General features: G+C 43.4%; 2 protein-coding genes across 5 annotated transcripts in view; one reads left to right on the top strand and one right to left on the bottom strand.

The window, feature by feature from the left end:
- Window positions 1-27828, top strand: part of LUC7L3 (LUC7 like 3 pre-mRNA splicing factor) — a 263776-nt gene that overhangs the window by 153407 nt on the left and 82541 nt on the right. The gene's annotated exons all lie outside the window — the stretch shown is intronic.
- SPAG9 (sperm associated antigen 9) overlaps window positions 107-27828 on the bottom strand; it is a 109464-nt gene continuing 81742 nt past the window's right edge. Inside the window, exons 16-30 of one of the 4 annotated variants that reach the window (XM_054709873.1) lie at window positions 27628-27717; window positions 27220-27387; window positions 26615-26786; window positions 24975-25193; window positions 24497-24692; window positions 22976-23101; window positions 21659-21739; window positions 20911-20978; window positions 18274-18422; window positions 17236-17407; window positions 15518-15631; window positions 14066-14104; window positions 12975-13151; window positions 10020-10169; window positions 107-3147 (exon numbers count right to left, since the gene is read on the bottom strand). In XM_054709873.1, coding sequence (XP_054565848.1) covers window positions 3032-3147; window positions 10020-10169; window positions 12975-13151; window positions 14066-14104; window positions 15518-15631; window positions 17236-17407; window positions 18274-18422; window positions 20911-20978; window positions 21659-21739; window positions 22976-23101; window positions 24497-24692; window positions 24975-25193; window positions 26615-26786; window positions 27220-27387; window positions 27628-27717 — 2037 coding nt within the window. In that variant the 3' untranslated portion in view covers window positions 107-3031. Of the gene's footprint in view, window positions 3148-10019; window positions 10170-12974; window positions 13152-14065; window positions 14105-15517; window positions 15632-15845; window positions 15861-17235; window positions 17408-18273; window positions 18423-20910; window positions 20979-21658; window positions 21740-22975; window positions 23102-24496; window positions 24693-24974; window positions 25194-26614; window positions 26787-27219; window positions 27388-27627; window positions 27718-27828 lie in introns of those variants that run through there. The other 3 variants (XM_054709874.1, XM_054709875.1, XM_054709876.1) reach the window with 3 other exon arrangements.

Below are 27828 nucleotides of genomic sequence, written 5' to 3'. Positions count from 1 at the left end.
CCAGAAACGACATGTTTGATTGGGGAAGATTATCAGACTTTCAAATAAAAACCAAGTTCAGTCTCCTATGAAAGGCAAAAACAAACAAAATACACCGGACCTCATACATGTTTCATATACATATTTATATATATTTCATGTACAAAGTTACATTCCGAACCCCAGGGATTCCATAATAGAAATAAATACCGAAATACTACATTGCTAAATGAGCTTTTTGCTCATAGAAATGAAGCCTCAGCCTCCAAGAGACAGAAAGTAGGACAATCTAGAACCCATTTTTTCAGATGATAGAGGCAAGTAAAATTCTGGATAAAATATCTAGGACAAAAAACAAATTCAGAACATAAAATGGTTAAAATATATCTTCAAATATTGAGAAATGTATGACATTGATAATAACAACTTAATTTTTTAAAGAGAAAGAAAAAGACATTTTGTGTTATAAAACAGCATAACCCTGTTAGAAAAGCATTTATGATTTCCACATTTAATTCTCTCTGCTCTTCCCATGTTACATACATGATCAGTGAAGAAGAGCCCTACAGCTGGTTGAGTCCTTTGGTAACGGTCATAATACTCACAAGGAAATAAATATTCAATTCCACAGCATTTGCAAGACACGCGTTCTTTAGTACAGTTAATATTATATGACAGCTGTTTGCTTTATGTTTCTAAGGCAGCCATTGCAGAGGGTCTCTTCTCAATGCAGGAAGACCTTCACAAGAAAGGAACACTACAGCAGCCGAGAGAAGACATTCTAACCGCTTCTATGCAAACGCACTTCACTGGAAAAGTTATGTGCTGCATTTGTTGTGCTCAAAACCTTGTACACTCTCAGTAAGCTGCAGCTATTAAGATATTCATTCCTATTTTAAAATTTTAGATCCACAGGAATTCGAGAAAAATGCTCTCAAAACTGAGTTCCTAGAGAATATCGTCCCTTTGCTCAGGGAGTTCAGCCTGCCTTTGCAGTAACGGAAGTGCCAGGCTGAGGGGTATGATACGGCCATTCTTGCAGATCACAAGGGGCGATGGCCGCCGTGTCACGTGGTTCAGCCTCACCTATAACCGAAGCGTAATAAAATGAGGAAATTCTCGGAATCCCTTATTTCTTCCAACAGGGGTAATTTTTCTTTTTCTTTTTTTTTTACACGGAGACCAACCCCAGGTACTCAAGCTTTTCTGCCCTTGACATGCAAGTACAGGCAGTTCACACCAACTGCTTTGCTGCTTGCAAGAAGCTTACTTGTTAGCATTTTCTCCCCCAGTTACCACCTTGACCAAAGTGAACGCTACAAGAATATAAACCTGTTGGGGGTGGGGTGGGGGAGTCCTGGAAAAGGTGGCCTAAGTTTCGGTGCCCTGAAGAAAAGTATGTAGCTTAAGCAAGAACATGATCCTTTTAATACCGTTTTTACCAAGAGTTTTTTCTTCTAGTCGTCTACAGTAGCCACAATTTTACTGTGTCCACGATGTGCTCAGAGACACATGGGACCAAATGGACCCAAGGCCTCCTCCAGATCACTGATGTCATGTATTTTACAACCCACCCTAATCATGTATATGAAGCAAAGACACTGGCGTACTTTTTACAACCACCTTTACATGACAGTTCAGAAAACCAGTCCCTGGTGACAACTGGGACAGTCTGAGTCTGCTTTCTTCTCTTTGATAGTCCTGGTCAGAGGTCGTTATCCAACAGGTTTATATTTTAGAAATAGCACTTACATTCATATTTAGCTTTGCTTAAAGTAATGAGTAAAAAATGGTAAATCACACATTTTCAAGAAGCTTGAGAGGGAAAAACTGCAGCATAATTGTTCTTAAAAAATCATATTAAACAGGGTAGACTCTGCTTTTTAAATGGGCATCGAGGGTGAAAAGATGTTGTGTCAACGTTCACTCCATGGTATCGTGGTTTGTCGTCTTGCCCTTCATCGTTTTCCTCTGTGACGATGGCATTTTAATCTTGCAAGGGCATAAAAGCTCAAATGTGTCATTTACATACAAAATATCAAGTGCAAGCGGTTCTGTAGTTTTATACAGAACAAGAGAAACGACGTTTCTAATCAAGTGCCTCTCTCAGTCCGTTAGGCCACGTTCCGTCACCAATACAGCTTTACTCCTATTGACTGGTTAGGGCAGCCCAAGAACCATTAGTAACAGGTAAATTTTTTACATGAAAAAAACTCAACCAACCGCCACCATCCTCTGATACAAAGAATCCAAAACAATTTCCTTTTTAAAAATCCTCTCACTGCTGATGCCTATCTTCTAAGCCTTCTAAGTATAAACTTTCAGACATATTAGTATGAAAATGAGTGAAACTAGCCTCAAAAAAAATTTAGCATATTCAGAGAAGCAGGCCTCATAAACTTTAGAGCTCTAATAAGTCAGAAATAGGAAACATTTATTTAAATAGTGTAGTCTTAATTTCTTTAATATAAAACCCCCCCATCTGATGAAAACAAAGTTTTTATATATCATATAAACAAGATTTTTCAGACTTGAAAGTGAAAGTTAAGTCATTTACAGTTAGCTTGTAGCCCTCTTGGGACATTTAGATAAATCCTGATAATCCACCCGATATTAATTTGTGTCAGTTTTATAATACATTGGGGGAAAACTTTATGACTGTACTTAATGGTACAGTTTCACTTATCAAGTGTTTCCATTAATTCCATTATTAGTGACAGCTAAAAAGTGACCCCATCAAATAAAGTGAGTGACATTCGCTGTGGCAGAATAAACCACATCTGGATTGCTTTCTAGAATTCACCAGTTTGTAGAAAGTAAACACTCGTTGATTTGTTCATAACATACTGAAATTGCCTATAACACTGGTGCAGTAAAACAGCTAGTTCCTGTATTATTACAGTAAGAGATTTTATAATGTAAAGTTAACAGGGGGAAATGCTCACACATTATGTGGTGAACCTTTTTTCACAAAGAGAGCAGTAAAGAAAGAGGAAAGGGAAGAACCATGCCGAGGAGACGGCATGCCCGTCTCCACCTGCGGCCCACGGGCTCACTCACTGCCATACATCACTTGCCACACTATCAAGTGACTCCTTTCCGCTCTGGCAACAGAAGGTTCAAGTGGAAGATCCTCTCCCAGAAGCTCTGATTCTCCACCTTCATCACCTGGTGGGTGGAGGATAAGGAAACTCAAGTTAGGCTGAGCATGGAGTGTGCAGGCCGCTGTCCATCAGACATGCTGCTCGTGGTCAGTGCATCAACAGGACACACGCAACCTGTCTGACTCCCATCGCAGAGAGCACAGTGAGAGCAATGCCACGAACCGGAGTCTTACCTGCCTGACTTCTGAAAAGGGTAATTCACTTTCCAGACCACACCTTAACCCTGAGTTCTCTGTACCATGTTGGAGACTCATCCCAATATGTCTGCATACAGCAGTTCACAGAAATGGGAGCTAAGAAGGCAAAGCTGTCCAATTCTGTGTTTATCCAAAATGGCCAGTCTACATTTGTCTATTTCAAACGAAGAACTGAGACTAATAGAAGCATAAATGTGAAAGCTGGGGACAGACCCCACAAACTAAACCCAAACCACTTCCTGTCAGACAGTGAAGTTGTCCGGTCACAGGGAACCGACCCCAGCACACGGACACTGACATCATCTCCGTGCAGCACTAGAGATGGCAGATTCATCACCTCATATGCTGGGTTTCCTCCCCATGATGTTCAAGTTTAGGATGGGTAAGGAATTGACAGTGCACGGTGGCGATGAAGAAATGCGGCTGAGACACAGACAGACTAGGGCTGTTTCCAGGAGTAGCTCAGGGAGGTTGACAAATGAGTCCTGAACAGACACTGCTCTCGGCGCACATCCAGCGGTTTTGCTGCTGCTGAGCGGGTTATTCTGGCACAGCCTAGTGGGCCAGATTCTCCCTCAGAACCCTACACTTACACACAAGGGGCAAAGCTGTGACACTGATCTGCTAGAAGTCTGTAATGTGTCTCACCTGAACTTCAGCCGGGCAAAAGGAAACACTAATACTGCCAACTAGAAACAGTGGAAAAGAAAGACCCCTAAAAACGTGCATTTCTCTCTGTAGGCCAAGCTTTCCTTTACCCAACCCCTTGTGGCTTTTTCAAAGTAATGTCCAACTGTAGAGAGGAGCATACTTTAAAAGGCTCAAGACAAAATCCAACCCTAGCTGGTTTGGCTCAGTGGATAGAGAGTCAACCTACAGACTGAAGGGTCCCGGTTTTTTTTTTTTTTTATTATTTAAATATTTTTATTGAGGTATTATATGTGTACATATCTTACTATTACCCCCCCACCCCACACCCACACATGCCCTCCCCCCCCAGAGTTTTGCGTCCATTGTTTATGCTTATATGCATGCATACAAGTCCTTCGTTTGATTTCATAACTCCCCCACCTTTCCCAAACTTTCCCCCTGTACTTTGAAAGTCTGTTTGATGCTTTACTGTCTCTGTATCTATCTTTTTGTTCACCACTTTATAATGTTCTTTACTATCCCTAAATGAGTGAGATCATGTGGTATTGTTCTTTCATTGACTGGCTTATTTCACTTAGCATAATGTTCTCCAATTCCATCCAGGTTGCTGCAAATGATGAGAATTCCTTCTTTTTTATGGCAGCATAGCATTCCATTGTGTAGATGTACCACAGTTTTCCGATCCAGTCATCTGCTGATGGGCACCTAGGCTGTTTCCAAATCTTAGCTATTGTAAATTGTGCTGCTATGAACATAGTGGTGCATATATCCTTTCTGATTGGTGTTTCTAGTTTCTTCGGATATATTCCCAGGAGTGGGATTACTGGGTCAAATGGGAGTTCCATTTTCAGTTTTTTGAGGAAACTCCATACTGTTCTCCACAGTGGCTGCACCAGTCTGCATTCCCACCAGCAGTGCACGAGGGTTCCTTTTTCTCCGCATCCTCGCCAGCACTTGTCGTTTGTTGATTTGTTTTTTTTGTTTTTTTTTTTTAATTTCTTTATTGATTAAGGTGTCACATATTTGTCCTCATCCCCCCATTCCCATCCCACCCCTCTCCCCACGCATGCCCCAATCCCCTGTTGAACTTAACCGTTGGATAGGCTTATATGCATGCATACAGGTCCTTTGGTTGAACTCTCCCCCTCCCCCCACCCTCCCCCTACCCTCCCCTATCCTCCCTCTGAGGCCCGATAGTCCGATCGATGCCTCCTTGCTTCTGGTTCTGTTCTTGTTCCTCAGTCTATGTTGTTCATCATTTCCCCTAGATGAGCGAGATCATATGTCACTAGATATATACTAATAAGAACTGAATGTGAGACGAGCAATAATAGTTATGCTGACAGGCAAATGAATCAATCTGTAGCGAGCTTCCCCCTGGACCAACAGTTCTTTTGAGACCCAATTTCAATGTCCAGTAGTTCCTTATGTGTACATGTCAGCACTGACCCCTCAGCTCTGGATGGTGGACAAATGGTGGTAATGGAGGTCCGACTCCCTCTGGTTTGGTCTCGGCCGAACCCAGGGGCACGGCGTCACCCGGACTAAGGGGCACGTGGCCTCACCCATACCCTAGGGGCGCGTGGTCTCACCCGGGCCTGGGACCCAGCCTCACCCGGATGGATCCAGGGGCGCACGGCCTCACCAGGACCCTGGATCTGGCTTCACCCGTACCCAGGGACGCTTGGCCTCTCCCAGACCCAGGGGCACGTGGCCTCACCCGGGCTTAGTTGCACAAGGCCTCACCTGGTTCCAGGGACACATGGTCTCTCCCGGACCCAGGGACGCTTGGCCTCTCCCAGACCCAGGGCCACTTGGGCTCACCCGGGCCTAGGTGCACGAGGCCTCATCCGGATCCAGGGACGCATGGTCTCACCCGGACCCAGGGACGCTTAGCCTCTCCCAGACCCAGGGCCACTTGGGCTCACCCGGGCCTAGGTGCACGAGGCCTCATCCGGATCCAGGGACACATGGTCGCACCCAAACCCAGGGACGCTTGGCCTCTCCCAGACCCAGGGCCACTTGGACTCACCCGGGCCTACGTGTACGAGGCCTCACCCGGATCCAGGGACACATGGTCTCACCCGGACCCAGGGACGCTTGGCCTCTCCCAAACCCAGGGCCACTTGGGCTCACCCGGGCCTAGGTGCACGAGGCCTCATCCGGATCCAGGGACGCATGGTCTCACCCGGACCCAGGGACGCTTGGCCTCCCCCAGACCCAGGGGCACGTGGCCTCACCCGGGCCTAGGTGCACGAGGCCTCACCCGGATCCAGGGACACATGGTCTCACCCGGACCCAGGGACGCTTGGCCTCTCCCAGACCCAGGGCCACTTGGGCTCACCCGGGCCTAGGTGCACGAGGCCTCACCCGGATCCAGGGACACATGGTCTCACCCGGACCCAGGGACGCTTGGCCTCTCCCAGACCCAGGGCCACTTGGGCTCACCCGGGCCTAGGTGCACGAGGCCTCACCCGGATCCAGGGACACATGGTCTCACCCGGATCCAGGGACGCTTGGCCTCTTCCAGACCCAGGGCCACTTGGGCTCACCCGGGCCTAGGTGCACGAGGCCTCACCCGGATCCAGGGACACATGGTCTCACCCGGACCCAGGGACGCTTGGCCTCTCCCAGACCCAGGGGCACGTGGCCTCACCCGGGCCTAGGTGCACGAGGCCTCATCCGGCTCCAGGGACACATGGTCGCACCCGGACCCAGGGACGCTTGTCCTCTCCCAGACCCAGGGCCACTTGGGCTCACCCGGGTCTAGGTGCACGCGGCCTCACCCGGATCCAGGGACACATGGTCTCACCCGGACCCAGGGACGCCTGGCCTCCCCCAGACCCAGGGGCACGTGGCCTCACCCGGGCCTAGGTGCACGAGGCCTCACCCGGATCCAGGGACACACGGTCTCACCCGGACCCAGGGACGCCTGGCCTCCCCCAGACCCAGGGGCACGCGGCCCCACCCGGGCCTAGGTGCACGAGGCCCCACCCGGATCCAGGGACACATGGTCTCGCCCGGACCTAGGGGTGCGTGGCCTCTCTCAGACCCAGGGACACGTGGCCTCACCTGGACCTAGGTGCACGAAGCCACCCGGACCCAGGGGCGCGTTACCTCTCTCAGACCCCTGGTCGCGTGGTCTCACCCGGATCCAGGGGCTCACGGCCTCACCCGTACTCGGGACCCAGCCTTACCCGGATCCAGGGGCCCACGGCCTCACCCGGACCCAGGGTTCAGATTCGCCCGGACCCAGGGGCACATGGCCTCACCCGAACCCGGAGTCCAGCTTCACCTGGACCCAGGGGCGCGTGGCCTCACCCAAACCCAGGGGCGTGAGGCCTCACCTAGACCCAGAGGCGTGTGACCACATCTGAGCCCAGAGGCTCGCAGGCTCGCCTGGACTCGGGTCTCAGCGGGGTTTCGTCTTCTTGATCCCAATTCCTGTTGGTCAATTCCCTCTCAGCAATTCCTTCGGTCATTTTCTCAGAGCTCCAGGGCGGCTGCCGCAGAACTCGTTGGGCGGCGGGCTCGGCGAGGCTCCGGTGTGCCCGGTGCGCGGCGGTGGGCTGGTCTGATGTCGCTGCGTCGGCCCTTGGGTCTGCAACGGTGGCCAGTCGCTGAGCGTGCGCACCTGGCCACTTCGGGGCATTGAGATTCTTGAAGGACTCGGAGGTCAGCAAGCACGGAGTCTCCCACCCCATGTCTCCCAGGGGCTCGTCTGTCCGTGCTCGGCAGCGAGTGGAGCCGTCCTCTCAGCCGGAGACCGCCGGGGGAACTGCGCCGAGCACGTTCCAGGCCACCATTGTGTCGCCTGAGCCATAGTTCTTAAAGTGTGGACTTTGGGTCACCGGCATCAGCATCATCCTGCATACCCCTCTCTTTTATTCTAGTTGTAGAGCATCTGCTCAGCCAGCCCCCCGGTCTTTCTGGCTGGTGTCTGCTCTGCTCTCCCATCGTAGTCTCAATATTGTTGTGGTAGGCAACGATCAGGCTGCCACCCTATGTCTCCATCTTGGTCCTTTGTACAGTTAAGTCTTGATTGTTGTTGGTGTCACTGGGAGGAATTGTCCTCCAGGCCAATTGGCCGTGAGGACCCTCTTTGTCTATATAGGAAGAGTTGCTGTGCAGGAGACATGTTTGTGGGCCGGGTCTTGATGCAGCAATGCCTTGGCGCTCACTGAGTCTGCCTCTAGAATGCCTCCCTTATGCAAGTGATTGAAATCTGGTGTCATCTCCCACCAACCACTAGATGCCCTCGTTTCTGGGTCTCCAATGTAGTGTGGGTCAGCCACTACCTGAGGCACTCAGCAGGAAAAAGCTTCTGCTCAGCTTGGCTGGGGCGGAGCTACAGGGTGGAGCCTACAACCTTGGCTTCCTGTCAGCCCCGCCCTATGAGGCTCCTGTGTCTGTGTCCCTCTGTAATCCTTGCAAACACCTCTGAGAGAAACGCGCCCTGGAGTTTCGCCCACTGCCAAACAGTCCAGTCCCTCCCCTAATGAATCTGGACTCCCAGATTCTCGCCTGGAACTGGGTTTCAGTGTAGTTGGAACTGGGTCTCAGCGCAGTCTGGCGTCCCTGTCTCCTTCCCAGCAGGGCCACCCAGTGGCGCAGGCAAAAGTCCGTCCTCTGCGCACCTTCCAGTGCGCGCGTCTGGAGCCGCCGCTTCTCTGTGCCTCCGCCACCACAGCCCAAATTCATTCCCCCAGCGTGCGCCTGGCTTCCCAGGGTTTCGCCCGGAACTGGGGTTCAGTGCAGTCGGAACTGGGGTTCAGCACGGTCCTGAGCTTATGTCTCCTTCCCGCTAGGGCAGTTCAGTGGCGCAGGCAACAGTCCGTCCTTTGCGGCCCTTCCCGTGCGCGCCTCTGGAGCTCTGCCTTTCCCCGCTCCTCTGTGCCTGCGCCCCACAGCCCAGATTCATTCCCCCAGCCTGCGCCTGGCTTCCCAGGGTTTCGCCCGGAACTGGCGCTCAGTGCAGTCGGAGCCGGCGCTTAGCGCACTCCGGAGCCTTTATCTCCTTCCTGCCAGTGAACGCCGGCCAGGCCGTCAGCCGCCCCTTCCTCTCCGGCTCCATCCTCCCCGCAGGCGCGCGTGCTCGTGTCTCCGCCAGTTTCTCCATACCTCAGGCTTTTACGGCTCCCCCGATTGTCCCCGTGGCCTTCTCCTTCCCCCCAGCTGTGGGCATTTCAGTCCGCCAGCTCTCCTGTGGTTCTGGACGATGTCCGTTCTGACCTCTAGTTGTGCCTTTGAAATTGTTGTGCCCGGCTGCAGGTTAGGTGTTTCACCTATGCCGCCATCTTGGTTTCTCAGGGTCCCGGTTTTGATTCTGGTCAAGGGCACATGCCTGGGTTGCGGGCTTGATCCCCAGTGGGGGGCGTGCAGGAGGCAGTCAATCAATGATTCTCTCTCATCATTGATGTTTCTATCTCTCTTTCTCTTTCCCTTCCTCTCTGAAATAAATAGCTATACACTGAGTGGCCAGATTATTATGATCTCTGAACGCATAATAATCTGGCCGCTCAGAGTGTGTGTGTGTGTGTGTGTGTGTGTATATTTATATTAGAGGCCTGGTGCATGAACTCGTGCATGGGTGGGGTGCAGCCAGCCTGGCCAGGGGGAGGGGACATGGGCGGTTGGCCGGCCTGCCTGCTGGTCAAACTCCTGGTCAAGGGGACAATTTGCATATTAGGCTTTTATTATATAGGATATACACTGAGTGGCCAGATTATTATGCGTTCAGAGATCATAATAATATGACCACTCAGTGTATAAAAAAAAAAAGACACAATCCAATTTCTGAATTGAAATATAATTAGGTAGTTCAAAACAAATACACTTTAGTATAAAAAGAAATACAAAAAGGAAAGAAGGAAGGGTGGATGGAAGGAAAGATATAGGAAGTGCTTTTCCAAGTAAAGAATTCAAAGAAAAGCTCCTAGAAATAATTTATCGAGTGGTTTGTGGTTTACTCTGAAAACCCAAGTCACAGAACCCAGTGGAATCCGAGCTCCCGGAACCACGGACTTACCCATTCGGAAGTCAATGTAGCCCTCTCCGCCACTGATGACAAGCATGGACTTCAGGGGCGGCTGGCTGCCAGGCTCCTGTGCAGACGGCCCTGCTTTGTCACCTGTCAGATCTGTGCCACCACTGCCACTTTGTGGGCTGACAACCTGACCTATTTATATAGGAACAAGTGAATATTACTTATCACAGATTGGAGTGAGGAAACATTTTTTTCTGAATATTTTCAGAAACTTGAACCAAACAAGCAAGTATATCCTAATACAACCAAAGTACTGGGGATGCCAGAAGCCTCTGCATGATCAGAAAACATCTAGAGAGGTCCTAAGAGCCCAATTTGAAAACCTAAATGAAGCCATTCTGTACCAAACCAGACATAGGCCCAAAATTCAGCATGAAATCTGTGTATAGCCAGACTGGTCTGAGCAGCCTGCTTCAGACTTGTACAATCTACGTCTCTGGATCTGAGGGACAGTGGAAAGGCCTCTCTCCTGAGAGGGCACATGTGCATTTGTGTAAAAGACTAAAGAAAGTCTCACCTTAAGCCTTAGGAGTTTGGGTATTCCTAATTAATATTTATATTTATTTCACCCTTTCATACTTAAGAAAGTATAGCTTATATTTTAGATTATGCAAATAAAATTATTGGTAAATGTGTCATTTGCTCTAAAGTTTAAGTTCTAAGGTAAAATCCTGGAGCATGAAATGGTATAGAGAGAAATCTTAAAAAATTATTCACACTATAATCTCTATGACATCTTCTTAGAAAGCTTTGACTGCGGGGTATGTTTTTTTCTTGGAGAATCTGCTGTCGTTTGGTCAAACTGCACAAACCATGCCTCTAGGACACAGCAGGACACAATCCTATGGTGCAACACACTTTTAAAAAAGAAATGTATGTTGAAGGTGGATAGGATAGTTTGCTTTATTCCTACAGTGTCTCATTCATTCATACTCAATGATGCTCTGGAAGAAATCAGGCCTGCTAGAGAAAACTACTACAGACTGGTTAGTTCTGACACAGAAGCAAGAGCACAGAGGTATGATACTAGGGCCGACCTGAAGGTTTAATCCTTAGGGCCAACTGGTCAACAATGTTGCCAATTCTACTTTCAGATTTATACCCAACAGGAAAGTCTTTCCCATATACTATTTTTAATAGTAGGGAGGGGGGAGGAAGGCAGAAAAGATCTAGAGGTCCATCAATAGGAGAATGGAGCACATTTATTCAGATATTAGAACCATAGTTAATTGAATAAACTAGATTTTTATGCACAAACATAACAAATCTCAAAATGAGAAGTTGCAAAAAAAATAAGAGAAGTTGCAAAAAGTATATATTAACTAACATTTAAGTTAACTTCAAAACCACAAAAATACTATATATTGTTTATAGATATGTCAAATATAGTAAAAGTCTAAAAACACGGGCGGGATAATGGTTACAGATGAAGAAAAAAGGGGAAGGGAATGGGACTAGAGGAATATAAAAGAGGCTCAAAGGGGACTCTAAGACATATTTTTTCTTTCTTTAAGAAAGCAAGAAAACACTATTTGCAGCAGATCCATTTCTAGGGACTTATCCTAAGGAAATAACTATACAAATACAAGATGTTTCAGGAGGCTCATTACTATGCTGCTAAGAACACTGAGTAACCAGAGTACCATGTACCAGCCCTGCACTATGTACACTAATCACCTAATCTTTGTTTGGAACACCTTGGGGGAAAAAAGTGTGATGGTTAATTTTATGTGTCAACCTGGCTATGCTATGGTGCCAAGATATTTGGTCAAACTCCGGTCTAGATATTGCTGTGAAGGTATAGTTAACATTAAAGTCAGCGGACTCTGAGTAAAGCAGATTACTCTCCATAAGGTTGGTGGGCCTCCTCTCTTAAGTGGCTGATCTTAAGAGAAAAAGATAGTACCCCAAGGAAGAGGGAATTCTGTCTCCAGAATGCTTTGTACTCAAGCTGTAATATTAACGCTTTTCTGGGTCTCCAATATGTCAGCTGCCCTGCAGATTTCAAATATATCAGCCTTCATAATCACATGAGCCAATTTCTTAAAATAAAAAAAAATATCTACACTTCCCCTCTCTCTCCCCCTTCCTCTTCTTTCTCTCTCATACCCTCCCCCCCAGTTGGTTCTGTTTCTCTGAAGAACCCTAATAAATACACTAAAACACTATGTCCAACGTGACACAGTGAGTTGGTGTGTCAAGTCATATTTAAAATCTGTCTAACTCTTAAACTAGCCTCTTAAGGGGGGAAATTCAAAACATGGACCCTGCTTACAGGTGGTCAGCAACACCATTTAGTATTCCCAATGGGCAGAAGGCTTTCCATCGGGCATCACACTGTTACCTTTCATAGCTCATGCACTTACAGTCCCCAAAGCACTTTCATTAGTTTTCACAACAAATGAGGCCAGCAAGGAGCAGATACTAAAATCATGTCCATGTAAGAAGATGAGGAAGCGAGTCTCAGAGGTTAAGCAACTTGCTCAAAGCGACAGGCGAGTGGCGAGGCGGAGGGCCCCGACTCCCGAGCCCCCAGTCCACTGCTCTGGGCCGCAGCACTGATCACGGGGCCAGAGCACCTGCTGCCTGTCCTCCTGCACCGAGCCCGATGACAGGGGCTTCTCTCTAGCCATCTCCTTTATTAGGCCAAGACCGTTTTTGGTATTCTGTGGTGATAAAATAATACACTGCTTTAAAGAGTAAGCAGGTTCGTTGCTTAAATAAAAATCAAGTAGTCTTTTTTGGGGGGTGGAGGAGATTCCAAAACAATTTCATTAAATAGCCCTACAGTGCTTTATTCTTACCTCCACTGTAGAACTTCTCATATATATTAGTGAAATGATCTGTAATTCTAGTACTTAGTGTTTGAGCGGGTAGTGGAATTAGGGACAAGAGAGACACTGACATACACCTTCTCAGCAGGATAATCAGCCTCACCTGGAACTGCCACGAAGAATTTCACGGCATCCCGATGCCCATGGAAGCACAGCTGAGCATGTGCCATTGAACAATAGGGTATAAATGTCCCTGGAGTCACTTTATCGCTGTTTTCATCACCATACACGCGGATCACACTTCCAGGGCGATTTCCTGGTGCTCCTGAGGTTTTATTTGCTGCAACAGAAAAACCAAATATCAACTATTTCCCCTAGAAAATTGTAATGATGCAAAAGGTTACTGGTTAATCCTTATGACAGATATTATCTAAAAGCTACAGCCAGCTGAGATAAAACAAAGGCAGCAATGCCAAATCAAGACAAAGCTGGAAGAGGAGAGAGAGCATGCCAGTTATTTTTAAGTCCCTCAGTAAATGGAGCAGGGGATTTTGCCAGTCTAGCAATAACTAAGCTCACTTTTTCAACACATCTAGTAATTTTTAAAAAATCATTTTAGTTAACAAAACCCATTTGAATCTTAGGAATATCTGTTTTGTTTTGTTTTTAATCCTCATTTTAGAAAACTAACCAGTACATAGCTAAAAGTAAATGGGCATATTTTAAAATAAAATTTTTATAGTTTATCTTCTATTTTTCTCCTCTGTGGTAAGAATATCTCCCTTGAGGGAGTGGTAAAAAGCTGTGCTTAAAAGGACCCACCCTCTACAATACAGTCACTTTTACTGACACCAGACCAATGATTTGCTGGATTGTTTTAGAATGACCAGACTCACAAAACATCCCCATTCCATGGGCTAGTAAGTGAATGAAAGAAACATAACTGGTAACAAGAGTAAACAATGTAGATTAATGACAGTTTTAAGAGATGTTTCGTGTTTTTATTGGAAAGGAAAAAGTCTGAAAAGAAAGTTCAGCTGCAACAAAAGATGGTAAACAGACTAAGCTGCTGAGCAGTAGTTTGGTGGCCATGTAACAGACGTCAAAAACAAAAAAAACACCTGCTGCGATGCAGTGACTGCCAGTGGGTGACATTGAGAACATTCAGGAGGCATCTAGAGGCGTGAGACACCTCACAGTGGCTATGGGAAGCCAGGAGGAAGAGTGGGGAGGGGGATCAGGATCTGCACTTACCCCTCAGCCCCAGTAAACGTCCCTGGTGGAGGATTACAGCTACAGCGAGAGGAGGAAAGGGGACATGGAGAGGTGCATGACAGGGGGAGAAGAATTACTATAAGCCACCACTCTCGGCGTCTCCTATCTGGTAACTTGGTGCCCGAAGCGCCAACCAAATCCAACTTGGTATAATACCAAGTAACACTCAAAAGTTCTTAACCAAAGCCTCGCTCTACAATTTCTCTGCCCAAAAAATACAATTTGATTCACTGTGATTTTGTTTTTCTCAATCATAAAGCAATTGCAGTGATTCATAAGAACTTAATTAATGGGGAGCATTTCCTAAATGCTAGTATTTCCCCTTTTTCATCAAGAAAGCCTGTTCAAAATAACAGTGCCAAATGGAACTCTCTTTTATAAAGAGCTGAAGTGAAATATCCTAGGATCTCTTAGGATATAAGTGGTCTAAGCATGTAGATTTTTAAGTAACTGATTAAGAACGTAGGTTCTTTAAGGCTCCAGATATACCGCCTTCCAGCCCTCCTTCCTTCCCCTGAAAAAAGGTAGGACCATTCTGAGGTGTTTCCTTATTAACTTATCTTATGGACTTATGGCACTTGTTTCCAAACCATTCCCTGCCTGTGACTTTTGCAACAAAAAACACTTATTTAATGAATGATCAATGTAATGGAACATAATGAGAGAAACACACAATGTACATTTTGTTCATAAAAATAATAATGGAACATAATATAAAAAACATACAATGTACATTTTGTTCACATTCTTTTCAAATACAGGATAGATGACTTGTCTCCAGCATAAGGAAGGGCTTGCTGACCTCCTGAGAAACTTCCCCCGTGACTTTTTCTAAACCAAACAGAATCTCCTAATCTAACCGCCAGGGAGACATGAAAAACTAGAATGAATACTAGCAGTGTTTCTGGACACTGGTATGAAAAGCAGAAAGAAAAATGGACTCTGACCTTTATTTAAGAGGAAACAGCCGCTGGCTAGTGTGGTTCAGTGGTTGGAGTGTCAGCTCACACACCAAAGGGTCGTGGGTTCGATTCCCAGTCAAGGGCATATACCTGGATTGCAGGTTTGATGCCTGTCCCCAGTCAGGGCCCGTGAGGAAGGCAGCTAATTGATGTGTCTCTCACATCAATGTTTCTGTCTCTCCCCCTTCCTCTCTCTCTCTCTAAAGAAAAAAAAAGAGGAAATAGGACTGTTACTCCTGAATTGAGAAAAAGTGCCCCTCAGAATGAACTGTTACTTGCTGCAGTTCATAAGTTTCCATGGAAAGAGTGAAGGAACAATAGCTGGATCTTTGCCACCAGCTTGATTTTCTGAATTACCACCGAGCTGCCAATACCAGAGCAATTCCTTCTGCCTGAATTCTGAACAGGACCGTTCCCTGCAGCTCTCCGACCTGCACTGTGACAGTCTGGTGAGTGAAAATATACTTACTTTCTGTCAGTGGGATGGAGATAATGACACCGTTTCCCGTGCCCACCCACAGACGATTGCAGGACACCATGAGAGCTGTGATCCTCACAAAGGAGAAGCCCAGTTTCCCGGTACCTGCACAGTGGGGGGAACATTTCGTTAAGAAGCTGGAGCAGATGAGGTCCGAGATGCTGGGTCCTCAGAGCAGTGGGTGAAGAGGAGAGAAAACTCCCCTTTGGCTTTTCCCCTAGCTCACAGCGCATGCCTAACGGGAACAGAAATTCTAAACTGGCTGCCATCACGTTATCCTTTAGAGGGAAGATACTGTGGCGCAGGAAATATGACACAGGATTTAACTAGGGAGCTGCAAAACCAAACCAAAACAAAAAACCCTCAGTAAAAACAGTGTTTACTAAATTGGGAAATTAAATGTCCATATTTATAAGCTGAAAGAGTTCTGGTTTGCCTTAAATTTCTTTGTGTAGATGAAAACAATTTTTGTGAACAAAACCTACACTCTTCTTATTCAATGGCAGTTTAGAAATTTTAGGAAACCACAGGCATATAATTTAAGGAGAATCAATGCACTTGGTTATTTCAAGAGAGTTTTTACAACTGACTTTATTTTCTGGGATTTGAGGGGCAAAATTATTAAACAGATAATGCATTTAAAACAAACAGCATTTAGTCACTCATATTCTACTTGTGTGAACTGAAGAGTATGATCACAGAATCATGTTAGGAATCTTAACTTTATTCAGAAATAGTCTTAGAATCTTCATAGTCTAACCCTATGGTCAAAGTCCACCCCTGAAATTAGTCTGTGTCTATGTGTGCATAGGCCTGATTCCCGGGAGGGTACCTAGCTATCATCAGGCTTTCTGAGGACAAAGGCCCTAAAAAGGTTAAAAACCACTGGTGCAGCTCAACCTCTCTTCATAAAGGAATCCTTAATGAACGACATCTCTAATAGTCACCCAGCTCTGCATCAGGAGCTGAGGGTACAGCAGGGAGCACGCCCCAAGTGGTCCCTGCCCTTCATGGCGATTAGGGTCTGTGGGAGAGAGAGGCAGGAGACAGGAATCACGTCATACCAGTGCAACCACAATAATGAGGAGCCCCTGAAGAAAAGGTATAAGATGACCTAAACCAAAGTGGGAGACAAGAAAAGGTCTCTTCTGGGTGTGACACCTAAGCTATGGTCTGAAGACCAATAAAAAGGGACCAAGAAGGACTTCTCGGACAGAGGATCCAGTGCATGTGAGGCCCTGAAATGGAAAGGAACTTGTTGAGTTGGAGTCAGTGTGGGTAGAACAGAGTGAGTGAGGAGAGTGGTCCAGGCCACTTAAATTCCTCTGCTCACTTAAATTCACTTCACCTAAAGGCAGTAATATTCTAAAAGTACGTGGGAGTGGGGATAATGCAGCCTGGTTCCTATGCAGGGCACAGACTGGAGTGGAAAGAGGGAGCCCAGTGAGGAGGCTCAGGTGATCCAGGCAGGAAAGGATGGCCCTGGCCTACAGGGACAGGGGGAGAGATACGAAGTAATTGCTTGAAGATATTTTGGGGGCAGACTTGACAGCTCCCACAGGGTAGATGGAGTGTCTGCCTGACACCTTCAGTAATAAGAGCTCACTAACCTCAGGCAACTTATTCACTGGTTCTACCCAGCATATGAGAACATTTAAAAATAAAACACTTTATTTAACTGACAGGAAAAGAACACTTGGGAAGCTTACCTAACATTTTGCTGACATAAGGCTCAATGTCCACATCCTGTAGATGTTGATAAGTGTGCGCATGATAGAGACGGAGTGTGGAATCCAAACGAATGGAGACCCACACACCGTCACCTACCCACGCAAGCTGCCGCACCTGGCTCTCCTTCCTGGGGTGTGCATCAAATGATTTCTAGGAAAGATTGTTCAAACACAATGTTACTTTTAATATGTAGGAGTTTGTGTTTAAAAACTGCTAATTTGTACAAAATTTGGAAGAATATATATTAAAAGAGGAGCCTAAATAGTGTTCACTAAATATGATCATAGCTTTTATCCCAGACTTCAAAAGAAAAAGAAAAACAAAGAACTGAAGGATGCTGGATTTTAACACTGTACAGGTTATCGACTTATGGAAGTAATACTGGCACATCCATGTTATGTGTCAGTGTTCAACAATAAGACTGAATCTGATCTCAAGATTTTGTTGGATTGCAGAGAAATTACATGAAGATCCTATTTATAACTAAACAAAAAGGAGCCTGCATTGTTGTGTGTGTGTATATACGCATGTATATATACACGTATATCTGCATGTAAGAAACAGATCTGAAAAATAAACACCAAATGGTTAACTTTAGGACTTTTAGGTAAAGGACAAAGGGAGAAGGAGACCTTCCACCTTAAAATTTTCCAGGTTTAAGTTGTCTTAAAAAGAAAAAATTACATCTGGTTGCAAAACTTTTTTAAAGAAAGCAATGCTAAGAGGTCCTCCTTCCCCTCTACCCGTACATAATTAAACAAATCCAGAACCATATATTCAAACACATATGCACTTATGGATACTCAGACACATTATTTCAACATTTGTGTTAATCTTCTTCCTTCAAAAAGAACTCAACACTTCCCATTCTCATAGTCAAAAGTGGCAAGATGTCATCAATTATCATTAAAACACACAGATTCAGAAAATAGTTTCTAAAGAAGCTGAACATAATTAGTCTTAGAATCTTCAGGAAATAGAAATTCAGTACGCAGAGAAAACATAGGTTAACTTGCCTCGATTTTCATGGCCTTTGGCTGAACCACATAGATTTTGTTCCGATAGCCACACCAGACTTTGTCATGTACCACAGTCATGCATCGGATGGAATGGTGTGGCCGCCCCAGATCTAACAGGTGATAGTTTGACAAATCCCACTGCCCATCTTTAAAATAAGAAATAGATTACTAGTTAATGTATACCACCTTTTACTAAATTTTAACACAAGAAACATTCTATCAGGGTGTATAATTAATTTTAGTCATGAAGCACCCACAAATACCATGTATTCAGTATATCCCTTATTTGCAGAAACTGAGTTCTTTTATTTTGTAAACTACTGACCACTAAGAAGAGACCTCAAAGCTCATCCGGTCCAACCTGCCACTCAATACCTGGACCTCCATGCTCTCAACAGTAGTGATATGATAAATCAGTTATAAGTTACCTGTTTATAATAATACCAGAGGCCTGGTTCATGAATTCGTGCATGGGTAGGGTTCCTTGGCCTAGCTGGCGATCGGAGCCAATCAGGCCAGCCGGCAGGGGAGAGGGACAGCGGGAGGTATGCTGGCCACAGGAGGTTGGCTGTGGGAGTGCACTGATCACCAGGGGGCAGCTCCTGCATTGAGCGTCTGCCCCCTGGTGGTCAGTGCACGTCATAGCAACCGGTCGACTGGTTGTAAGGATCGCTTAGGCTTTTATATATATACCGTATTTTCTGGCATATAAGATGACTTTTTAACCCAGGAAAATCTTATACGCCCAGTCGTCTTATATGCTGGAAAATATGGTAATTGGGTTTTTTTTGCTATACTGATGGATGAGAGATGATAGTACCGTATTTTCCGGCGTATAAGACGACTGGGCGTATAAGATTTTCCTGGGTTAAAGAGTCGTCTTATATGCCGGAAAATACGGTATATGGATTTTAAGAATGAGAAGGGATTAAAATTATTAGGGGGATAACATATCTCACTCACTTGCATTCTGATATATTTTCTTGTGTAGAAGGGCAACTTTAGGAATCATGTATCCTATAATTTTAATGATGACAGAATACAAATGAGAGCCAATGCTGGAAGCTTGCTCTGCTTGAACAATTTCAGTGAAAGAAAACACACTGCCTCACAAAGCAGCTGTTCCATTTTCAAAAAGCTGTATCTGTCAACAAAATACTCCCCATACCTGGCTAAAGTCTGCCTCCTCATATGTAATCTCCCATTAGTCTATAGTTTTGCCCAATGGAAACAGAATAAATCCAGTGCAGCTTCTGTTACTGACCCAGGTCTTCTCCTTTCAAAACCAAGCATCCTTGGCACATGTCTTTGGACCCTTCAGCCTAATTCCTCTTTGTCCATCCATGTCCATTTCATACTGTCTAGCTACCAGAGTGGAACCCTATTCTAATATCTATGAGATTTATGACGTTAACTAACTCATACTGAATTTGTAGTCAACCTTTAAGGAATTCTCACTCTTACTCTTCTGAACCCAAATGCGGAACTTGTCATTTCTTTATTAAATGTACTTTGCTTGTGTTGCTCTGTCAATATAATTTTGGATTCAGTACACTAAAGCATTTACTCTTTTTTTCCTAGGTTTTTCCACTTACTGAGTGATTAAAACATTCTGCCTCAGTTTCCTCATCTATAAAATGAGGATGACAACAGAATCTTCCTCATAAGCTCTGGTGACGATTGCACTCAAAGTCTGTAAAGAACCTGAACAAGGTAAAATAGAGGCCTTTCCTTCTTTTTGTTATGTAGTCATTAACCAGCTATCTCTAGGTGCCAGTCAGTTATAAAGCCACTAAGTACTCTCATAGACCTCACATTTCTCCAAAAGATGGTGGAAACACTGTTTTAAAGGGGAAGAATATAAGTAATGTAACATGAAAATCAGTAAACCTTATCCAATTAAAAATTATTTTAAACTAGACGCCCGGTGCATGAAATTTGTGCACTGGGCGGGGGGGGGGGGGGGGGGAGATTCCCCTAAGCCCAGTCTGCACCCTCTCACAGTCCAGGACCCCTTGCTCCTTACCACCTGCCTGCTCGCTGCTCCTTCCTTAGCACTGCCACAGAGGTGGGAGAGGCTCCCGCCACTGCCGCTACGCTCACCAGCTGTGAGCCCGGCTTCCCCTATGGGAGCGTACAGACCACCAGGGGGCAGCTCCTGCATTGAGTGTCTGCCCCCTGGTGGTCAGTGCACATCACAGTGACCGGTTGTTCCCCTGTAATGGTCGCTTAAGACTTTTATTATATAGATACTTACCAAATGTAAGTAGATGCAAATTATTTTTTAAATACTGGACAAAGGAAAATTATCCTCTCACTAAATTTCTCCCAATTGAATAAGTACATGAATGAAAAACCAGCACCTCCGTATCACATTATATAAGAGGACCATGAAATGTTAAAACTGCTTGCTCAGTATAGTAAACATATTTTCACTGAGATATTCTATAAATGTATACCTCCAACCAGGCACTACATATTTACTGCTGTCACACATTGTTAGTATTTGGTTTAAACCTTTATTCTTTCTCCTATTAAGCATCACTTATTTAAAGCATAAAAAACCAATCTGTTCAAAAATGCTTTTGCAATGCAACAAGTGAGTACACTTGTTATCTATTCATAACAACTCACCAACTCCTCTGTGAAAGATAGCAAGGGTGCCATCAGCCAGGGCCACTAACACAATTCCTTTCACGTGTCTGCAAACAGGAAAGAGGATTTCAGAACTCTCCATCAGGAATACAGAAGGGACCACATGATACTGAACTAGTTCAGAGGCTCTCAGAGGGCCAGTACATGATAAATGAGGAGCTCACATCAGAAGCTAAATGAACACACCCTCTTCTTCATTGAGAGAGCTGTGCTATAAAAATGTCAGCTGAACTAGATAAACAGCATATGTGGTGACCCAGATGTTCACAATGGGACACAAACTCCTCTTCTCATCACAGGCTGTTGACAAAAGGTCCCCAGACCAGAGACACACACCTCGAGTAGAACTAACAGAGGCAGCTCTGTCACTTAAGAGACAAACTGATTTTTGATAGTCAACACATAGAAAGGACTAGTAAAAGGCTTAGTCAACATATTCATAGAGTATAAAGAATATTCTAAAACAAATATATATTCACAGGTATTAATTGGTTTCTCCCACAGAGCACTAGAGAACTCATAGCATGGTGAGGTATCAACCTGGCAAGTTTTTCTATTTTACTTTCTAGTTTCATCTCACTCAACTTCTCTAATTCTATAAAGAAGGTAAAAATAATCTGGATATTGATTTAGTCATGAAATACATGTTAGCTTTAATAGTCTTAAAATCTAGTTTAAACCAAGATATAGTATTTTTAAAAGAAAGAATTTCTAAAATAAAACTTACACAATACTGAGAATCGAATCTTTAAGTTTAATAGAATGGAGACATTTCCTCCACTGGGCTACAGATGAATGGACATACAAACTGCAAGAACAAAATCAAGACTGGTAAGGCATAGAGAACATCAAGTCATTGCTTATGTCTAATAATAACCACAAAGTTCCTTCAGGAGGAAAGAGGAATAACATACACATTTTAGGGAAAAAAATGAGAGTATGGGTAGGCCTAAAGCAGAGAAATAAGCTGCTTAAGCAAACAGAAACATATGAAGAATAAAAGCCAGAACTAGAATGCATTGTCAGTTTCAGGCTACCCCACACTTCAGAATCCTTGGCAAAATCTTTTTTAAAAAACAATCATCCTTTTCTACTAGACTGAACTACAACTTTGTGAAGACAGTGGTTTACATCCGGCAGAGGCACTCCAAAGCCTGCAGGACACACCAGCCCTCCACCCGCCTTATTACAGTTCATAAGCTAAAATGGTTTTATATGGTTGGGAAAAATCAAAGAGTATTTCATGACATGAGATTTATATTTATGCAACTCACACTTCTGTGTCCATAGGTAAAGTTTTATTGGAACACAGTCCCACTAATCCACTTACATGTTGTCAAAGTAATGGCTGCTTTTGCACCACAAAGCAGAGCTGTGAAGTTGCAACAGAGATCGTATGGCTACAAAGCCTAACATATTTCTTATCTGACCCTTCATGGAAAGTCTGCCCGTCCTTCATTTTATAGTATTAGACCACTATGAAAAAGATGCACTAGTGACCTTGCTTAACCTTAGGAAAGTATAATTTTGTAAGAACCCCCCACCACCACCACTAGAAAGTGAACAGACCATGTAATAATGTTTGTTATCACCTGCTAAGCTTTCAGACTGATCTGTCTGGTTTTCCTAGTAACTCTACTGAAAAGTTATGTTTGGATTTGGGTCTCCCTGCAGCCAAATACATTAGTTTAATCCTACATAAATCTCCTATATATGCATCAATAATTCTCCGTCTCTGTGCTATTCAGGATCTTCTATTTCTGGATCACTCAGATTTTTAAAATTTTATTAACCTCTTCTTCCAAGAATATTATATAAAGGGGACACCATGACAGAGAAACATGTGGTTTACCATTCAGAACCAATGCAAGTCCAGTTTATGAGACTGTTGCAATATAACCTTACAATTTATGTGTATATAAAATTCTTTGCTTTAATGTGTACTTTTTGTTTATACTTATGTGTACCACATTTTATGTATCTTTAGTTTCTAAAGCAAAGGTAAAAGACTAAAGATACTGATATTAAAAGAGTTGGCACCTACCAGCCATTCTGAGCTCCTAGCCACATAGTTGGTAAAAGGCTACTCATTTTCTGGGCTTCTTCTCTCACCAGGTCTTGTTCATTTGGCAACACTGATATTTGATCTTTATATGCATCTGAGTCATTACTAGGAAACGTGGGACAAAAGGAAAAAAAGCTGAGTGTGCTCAGTTAGTTTTCAGGGATTGGTCATTTCTATACTTTAGTGTACAGTTTAAGAAAAAAAATCAAACACTAAAATTCCAGAAAAGCCAAAGTTAAATGCTTACGTTAAATATTTCAACAACTGTACCAGAAGAAAATTAACATACTAGTAGGACCAAGTTGCAAACATGGAGTTAAGAAATGGTAATGAAATATAGCAGTTAATATCCAGACTATAATTATGCCTATCCCTTATAGTTATTTTGAACTTTATCAGTTTCTTCTTAAAGGAGAAAAGAGGAAGAGATGGTTTTTTTTTTTAAAAAACCACACACATACACAGAAAGGAGGGTAAAATATAAAGAATTTTCTAAAATAAATTAGTAAGCTTGCATTTACTCCCAAGCCTTCTTTCTTTTAGATTGCCACATATATAATAAAGAGATATAACTGGATTATCAAATTTAACACAAATAAATGTACTAATTCTAAAAAGATGACTATTCTTTTTTTAAATTTACTTTTAGAGAGAGGGAAGGAGAGGAAGAGAGAGATTGATGTTAGAGCAAAACATCGATCTGCTGTCTCCCGCACGCCCCCTGTCAGGGATCAAGCCCACATCCCGGCATGTGTCCTGCCTGGAAGTCAAACTGGCAACCTTTCGGTACACAGGTTGATGCCCAACCGAGAACCAGGGCATGACTTTATTCTTAAACTGACAATTAAATGTTAAGGTATTTAATTGTTCTATATACTAAGAGGAAAAATACTAAATTGTGAAAAAAATCCAGTTTAGATAAACCCCTATCTGCAAGACCTAGAGTAGGCAAGAAAGAAAATTAAAGAATTCACGAAATGGACCTAGATTAACCAACCTTTTAAAGAAAGAGCTTAAAACAAATTGTCTTTTAATAAAATGTTTGCCAGAGAACTAAATTCAAAAAGGTCATCCAAGCCCACATGGGAAATTGAAACAATGGCCAATTTCACTGCTGACTAGAGTGGGAGTGAGAGTAGGGGTGGGGATGAAAATAGCAAGAATTATTAATAGAATGGAAGACAGTGAATACAATTAAAAAAAATCATTCTAGAGGAGAAAACGACCAGAAAAATTTTAACTAATATATTTTATAGACAAGACTTTTTTTCATAAATTGGAAGGAAAAGAGAGCAAATGGGGGGGCGTGGGGGGGGGGGGGGGCAGTATCCAAAGACAATGAAGAGGAAGGAATGAATGACATAGTGGCAGTAAGTAATGGCATCTAAGTCTGCCACAACAATACCAATTAGTGGGAATATTTTGGCTGTTTGAGGTTATTTTGGTTCCTTGTGTGTGTGCACTGATGTGGTTTCCTAAGTTATTGATCCATTTGAATACCTTGACTGATACACTGGTGAGCGGTCTTCTGGGATTTGAACTCCCAAAGGATCTGTGAAGACGTGCTCTGTGTACACGCCCGTTTGGGAGACATCCGTGTTGTCTTCAGCTGACCCTGCATTGCCTTCTGTGGCTTCAGTGGCTTCTTCTGCCGTTGGAACGTTTTCATCAATCTCACCACTTTCTGCTTCCTTTTCTAAAAAATAAGTAAAACATGCTAACCATTCTGAGTTTGAACTTTTCTACCAATAACTTCCTTGTACAAACCCTTGCTATAGAATTCCACTCCACCTACCCACTCCCCCCTCTGCACTATATCCTGACATTGAGAATGCATAATTTCATTTAACAATCATTACCGCATCTTCTTTTATGTTCTTTCATTCTTATTACTTTAAGATCTACAATAAGTCCATTGTGAGGCATCTGGAGTAGGCTCCGGTGCTATACAGATGGTATGTAAGGAGGATGGCCATACCTGGTGGTTTTTCTGTCACTGGAGAAGCACCGTTGGTACTAGGGGGAGTGGCACCTGCTGTCACACCTTCTGCAGAACAACCAACCACTGTGATGCCTCCCAACAGGCTGTCTGTCTCTGCTGAGCTGTTGCTTGTCATGCTTCCAGATAAAGATGCTTTGTCTACCTGTCCAGATTCTGAAAGCTCTTCTCCTGCGGGGTAGTCTGTTTCTCGTGCTCCTAAAAACACAAGATAAACCTTCTTTTAATGCTAAGTAAACTCATAACTAGCTTTTTCTCCATAAAAGCAACTATGGGTTTTAAATAAGAGTGTATAGGTAAAGACAAATAGTTATTTGAATATACTGCCAAAGATAGCTTTAAAATGTTTTTAAACTAACCTTCACAAAATGGAAAGCAGCTTAAAAATTTAAGATAATACTTCTAGTAATGCAAGCAAAAGAAAACATGAAAATGTCAGAAATTATGCTTCTGCTCTTAATATGAGCTCCTAGGCAGCCACCTAATGAGGTTAAAACCAATGAAATCTAAATGTATGTAAATTATATTTGCTATTTGAAATATGGACTTCTGCCTACCACTATTAAAAATTAATCACCCTAAATGTACACAGTGCCTTAAGTATTAGTAACACATTTAAAAACTAAACATTTGCAATATAAAGATAAACCTCTTCAGTTTTTTTTTAATTTAGAAAGCTGTTTTTATTCATCTCATTAAAATTTTTTTATTGTAGTCAAATACACACATATGCATAAAATTTGCCATCTTAACCTTTTAAAAATATTTTTATTGATTTCAGAGAGGAAGGGAGAGGGAGAGATAGAAACATCAATGATGAGAGGGAATCATTGATTGGCTGTCTCCTGCACGCCCCCTACTGGGGACTGAGCTTGCAACCCAGGCATGTGCCCTTGACCAGAATCAAACCCAGGACCCTTGAGTCCACAGGCCAACGCTCTATACACTGAGCTAAACCGCCTTCACCATTTTTAAACATACAATGCAAATGTCATTTATAATGCTGTATAGTCATCAAAACTATTCATGTCTAAAACTCTCCCATCACCCCAAACAGAAAATCTGTACCAATTAAATAATAATTCGGTTCCTCAACCCCATCCCTGCCTGCCCCTTGTAATCAACTTCTGTCTTCTTGAATTTGCCTTGTCCAGATAGCTCACATAAGTGGGATCATATAATATTTGTCCTCTGTGTCCGATTTATTTTACTTAGCATAATGTTTCTAAGGTTAATCCATGTTGTAGCATGTATAAAAATTTCATTCCTTTTTATATAATATTCCACTGGGTAGACATATCACAAACCTATTTCATTTTTAAACCAATGTATTTAACATCATATAAGATTTAATCTAAAACTTTAGAAAGCTTTCCCTACTAATAAATCTAAATAATCCCCTGTGCTCTGCCTTCCAGTCATCATCTAATATTAGCACTATTTTATTTTCTTCACACCGTCTGAAAATATCAGGTTTAGTCATTTGTTCCCAGCTTATTTTTGGTCTTCCCAAGTAGAACACAACTCCTTGAAGGGGTGCATGACTATATCTCCAGTCGAATTAGGGCCTGCAAAGGAGGTGCTGAAGGTGGGAAGACAGGGGCACAGCTCACTCTTACCTGGTACACTTGCTATACACAGGACGTGCGAGTTGCAAACAGTGAAACTGTCTAGAATGTTGCCTGGTTGAACAGCATCAATAATAATCACTTTTGTAGCTGCATGAGTGCTAGTACAGATCCAGACTAGACTAGATAATTCTTCTTGATTTTTTAACTCCTTCTGCTGTTCCTGCAGAAGCAAAGTAAAGAAATGAATATTTAAAATTAAATATGTGCAAAACAGTCAAAAAGCTGTGCCCTTGCAAACAGTCAAGGGCAATACTATTTCAAGTTTATTTCCAGATTATTTGGAAGGCTAAAAATACAGCTGTCTTTTCACATTAATCAGCACATAAGAACTAGCAGGTAAAGCAGATCAGTGACAAAATCTCGACTGTGACAGTTGTTACAAACTTGCACACATCTGTCCAAACTCTGGACTACAAACATTTCAAGTATACACTTTATTGAGTGTAACATATACCTCAATAAAACTGATTTTGAGGAAGAAGCAAGGGCATAGTAATCCCAACTAGAAGTTAAAACCAGAAGTAAGTTTTGGGCCAAAGAGCTAAATTAATAGTCTCAGGCGCCAGGAGCCAAGCGTTCGTGCACACGCTTACCTTCAGTTCCTGATCAAGCTTGTCTAAACTACTCTGAGATGCACTCCGCTGTTGACTGCCTTCTGCATCCAAACCAGCAACATCCTTGTAAAACACACTAGCTCCAACAACAGAACCGCCATCTCTGGTCTTCCCACCAGATAGATTGACTCCAACAGCACACCACAGCTTTTAGAGTTCAAAAATAAAAAAGTATTAATTCACTTTTTCTCTAAAAATGTTTAGAATGTTTCACATTTTCTCTAAAATTCTAATGATTATAAATATAGGTCTTTAATATTCAAAGTATCCCAGTCTAAAATTACAAAATAAAAAATCTGATCCACAAAAGTAGGATTTAACAATTTTAAGAAAAAAAATCCACCCAGATTTTAAGAAGTAGCTCCTTTAACTTCAAAACTTATTTACCTTCATTGATGTGTCTTTTTCATCTAGAGGCCTGAGACAGACAGGCACGGGTAAATTTTTCATCTTATTTTCCCCCTGACCATTGGTTACCTAATAATTTGGGAGGGGAGAGAAAGACACATGAGTTAGCTTTATAATTCTTATTTGAAAAAATGAAAAAAATGAAGTGGCAATTAGGCAAAATAAACAAGATGCTATGAA

Source organism: Eptesicus fuscus, chromosome 20 (genome assembly GCF_027574615.1).
Source record: "Eptesicus fuscus isolate TK198812 chromosome 20, DD_ASM_mEF_20220401, whole genome shotgun sequence".
Classification (NCBI taxonomy): domain Eukaryota; kingdom Metazoa; phylum Chordata; class Mammalia; order Chiroptera; family Vespertilionidae; genus Eptesicus; species Eptesicus fuscus.
This window is presented reverse-complemented; position numbering and strand designations above follow the sequence as displayed.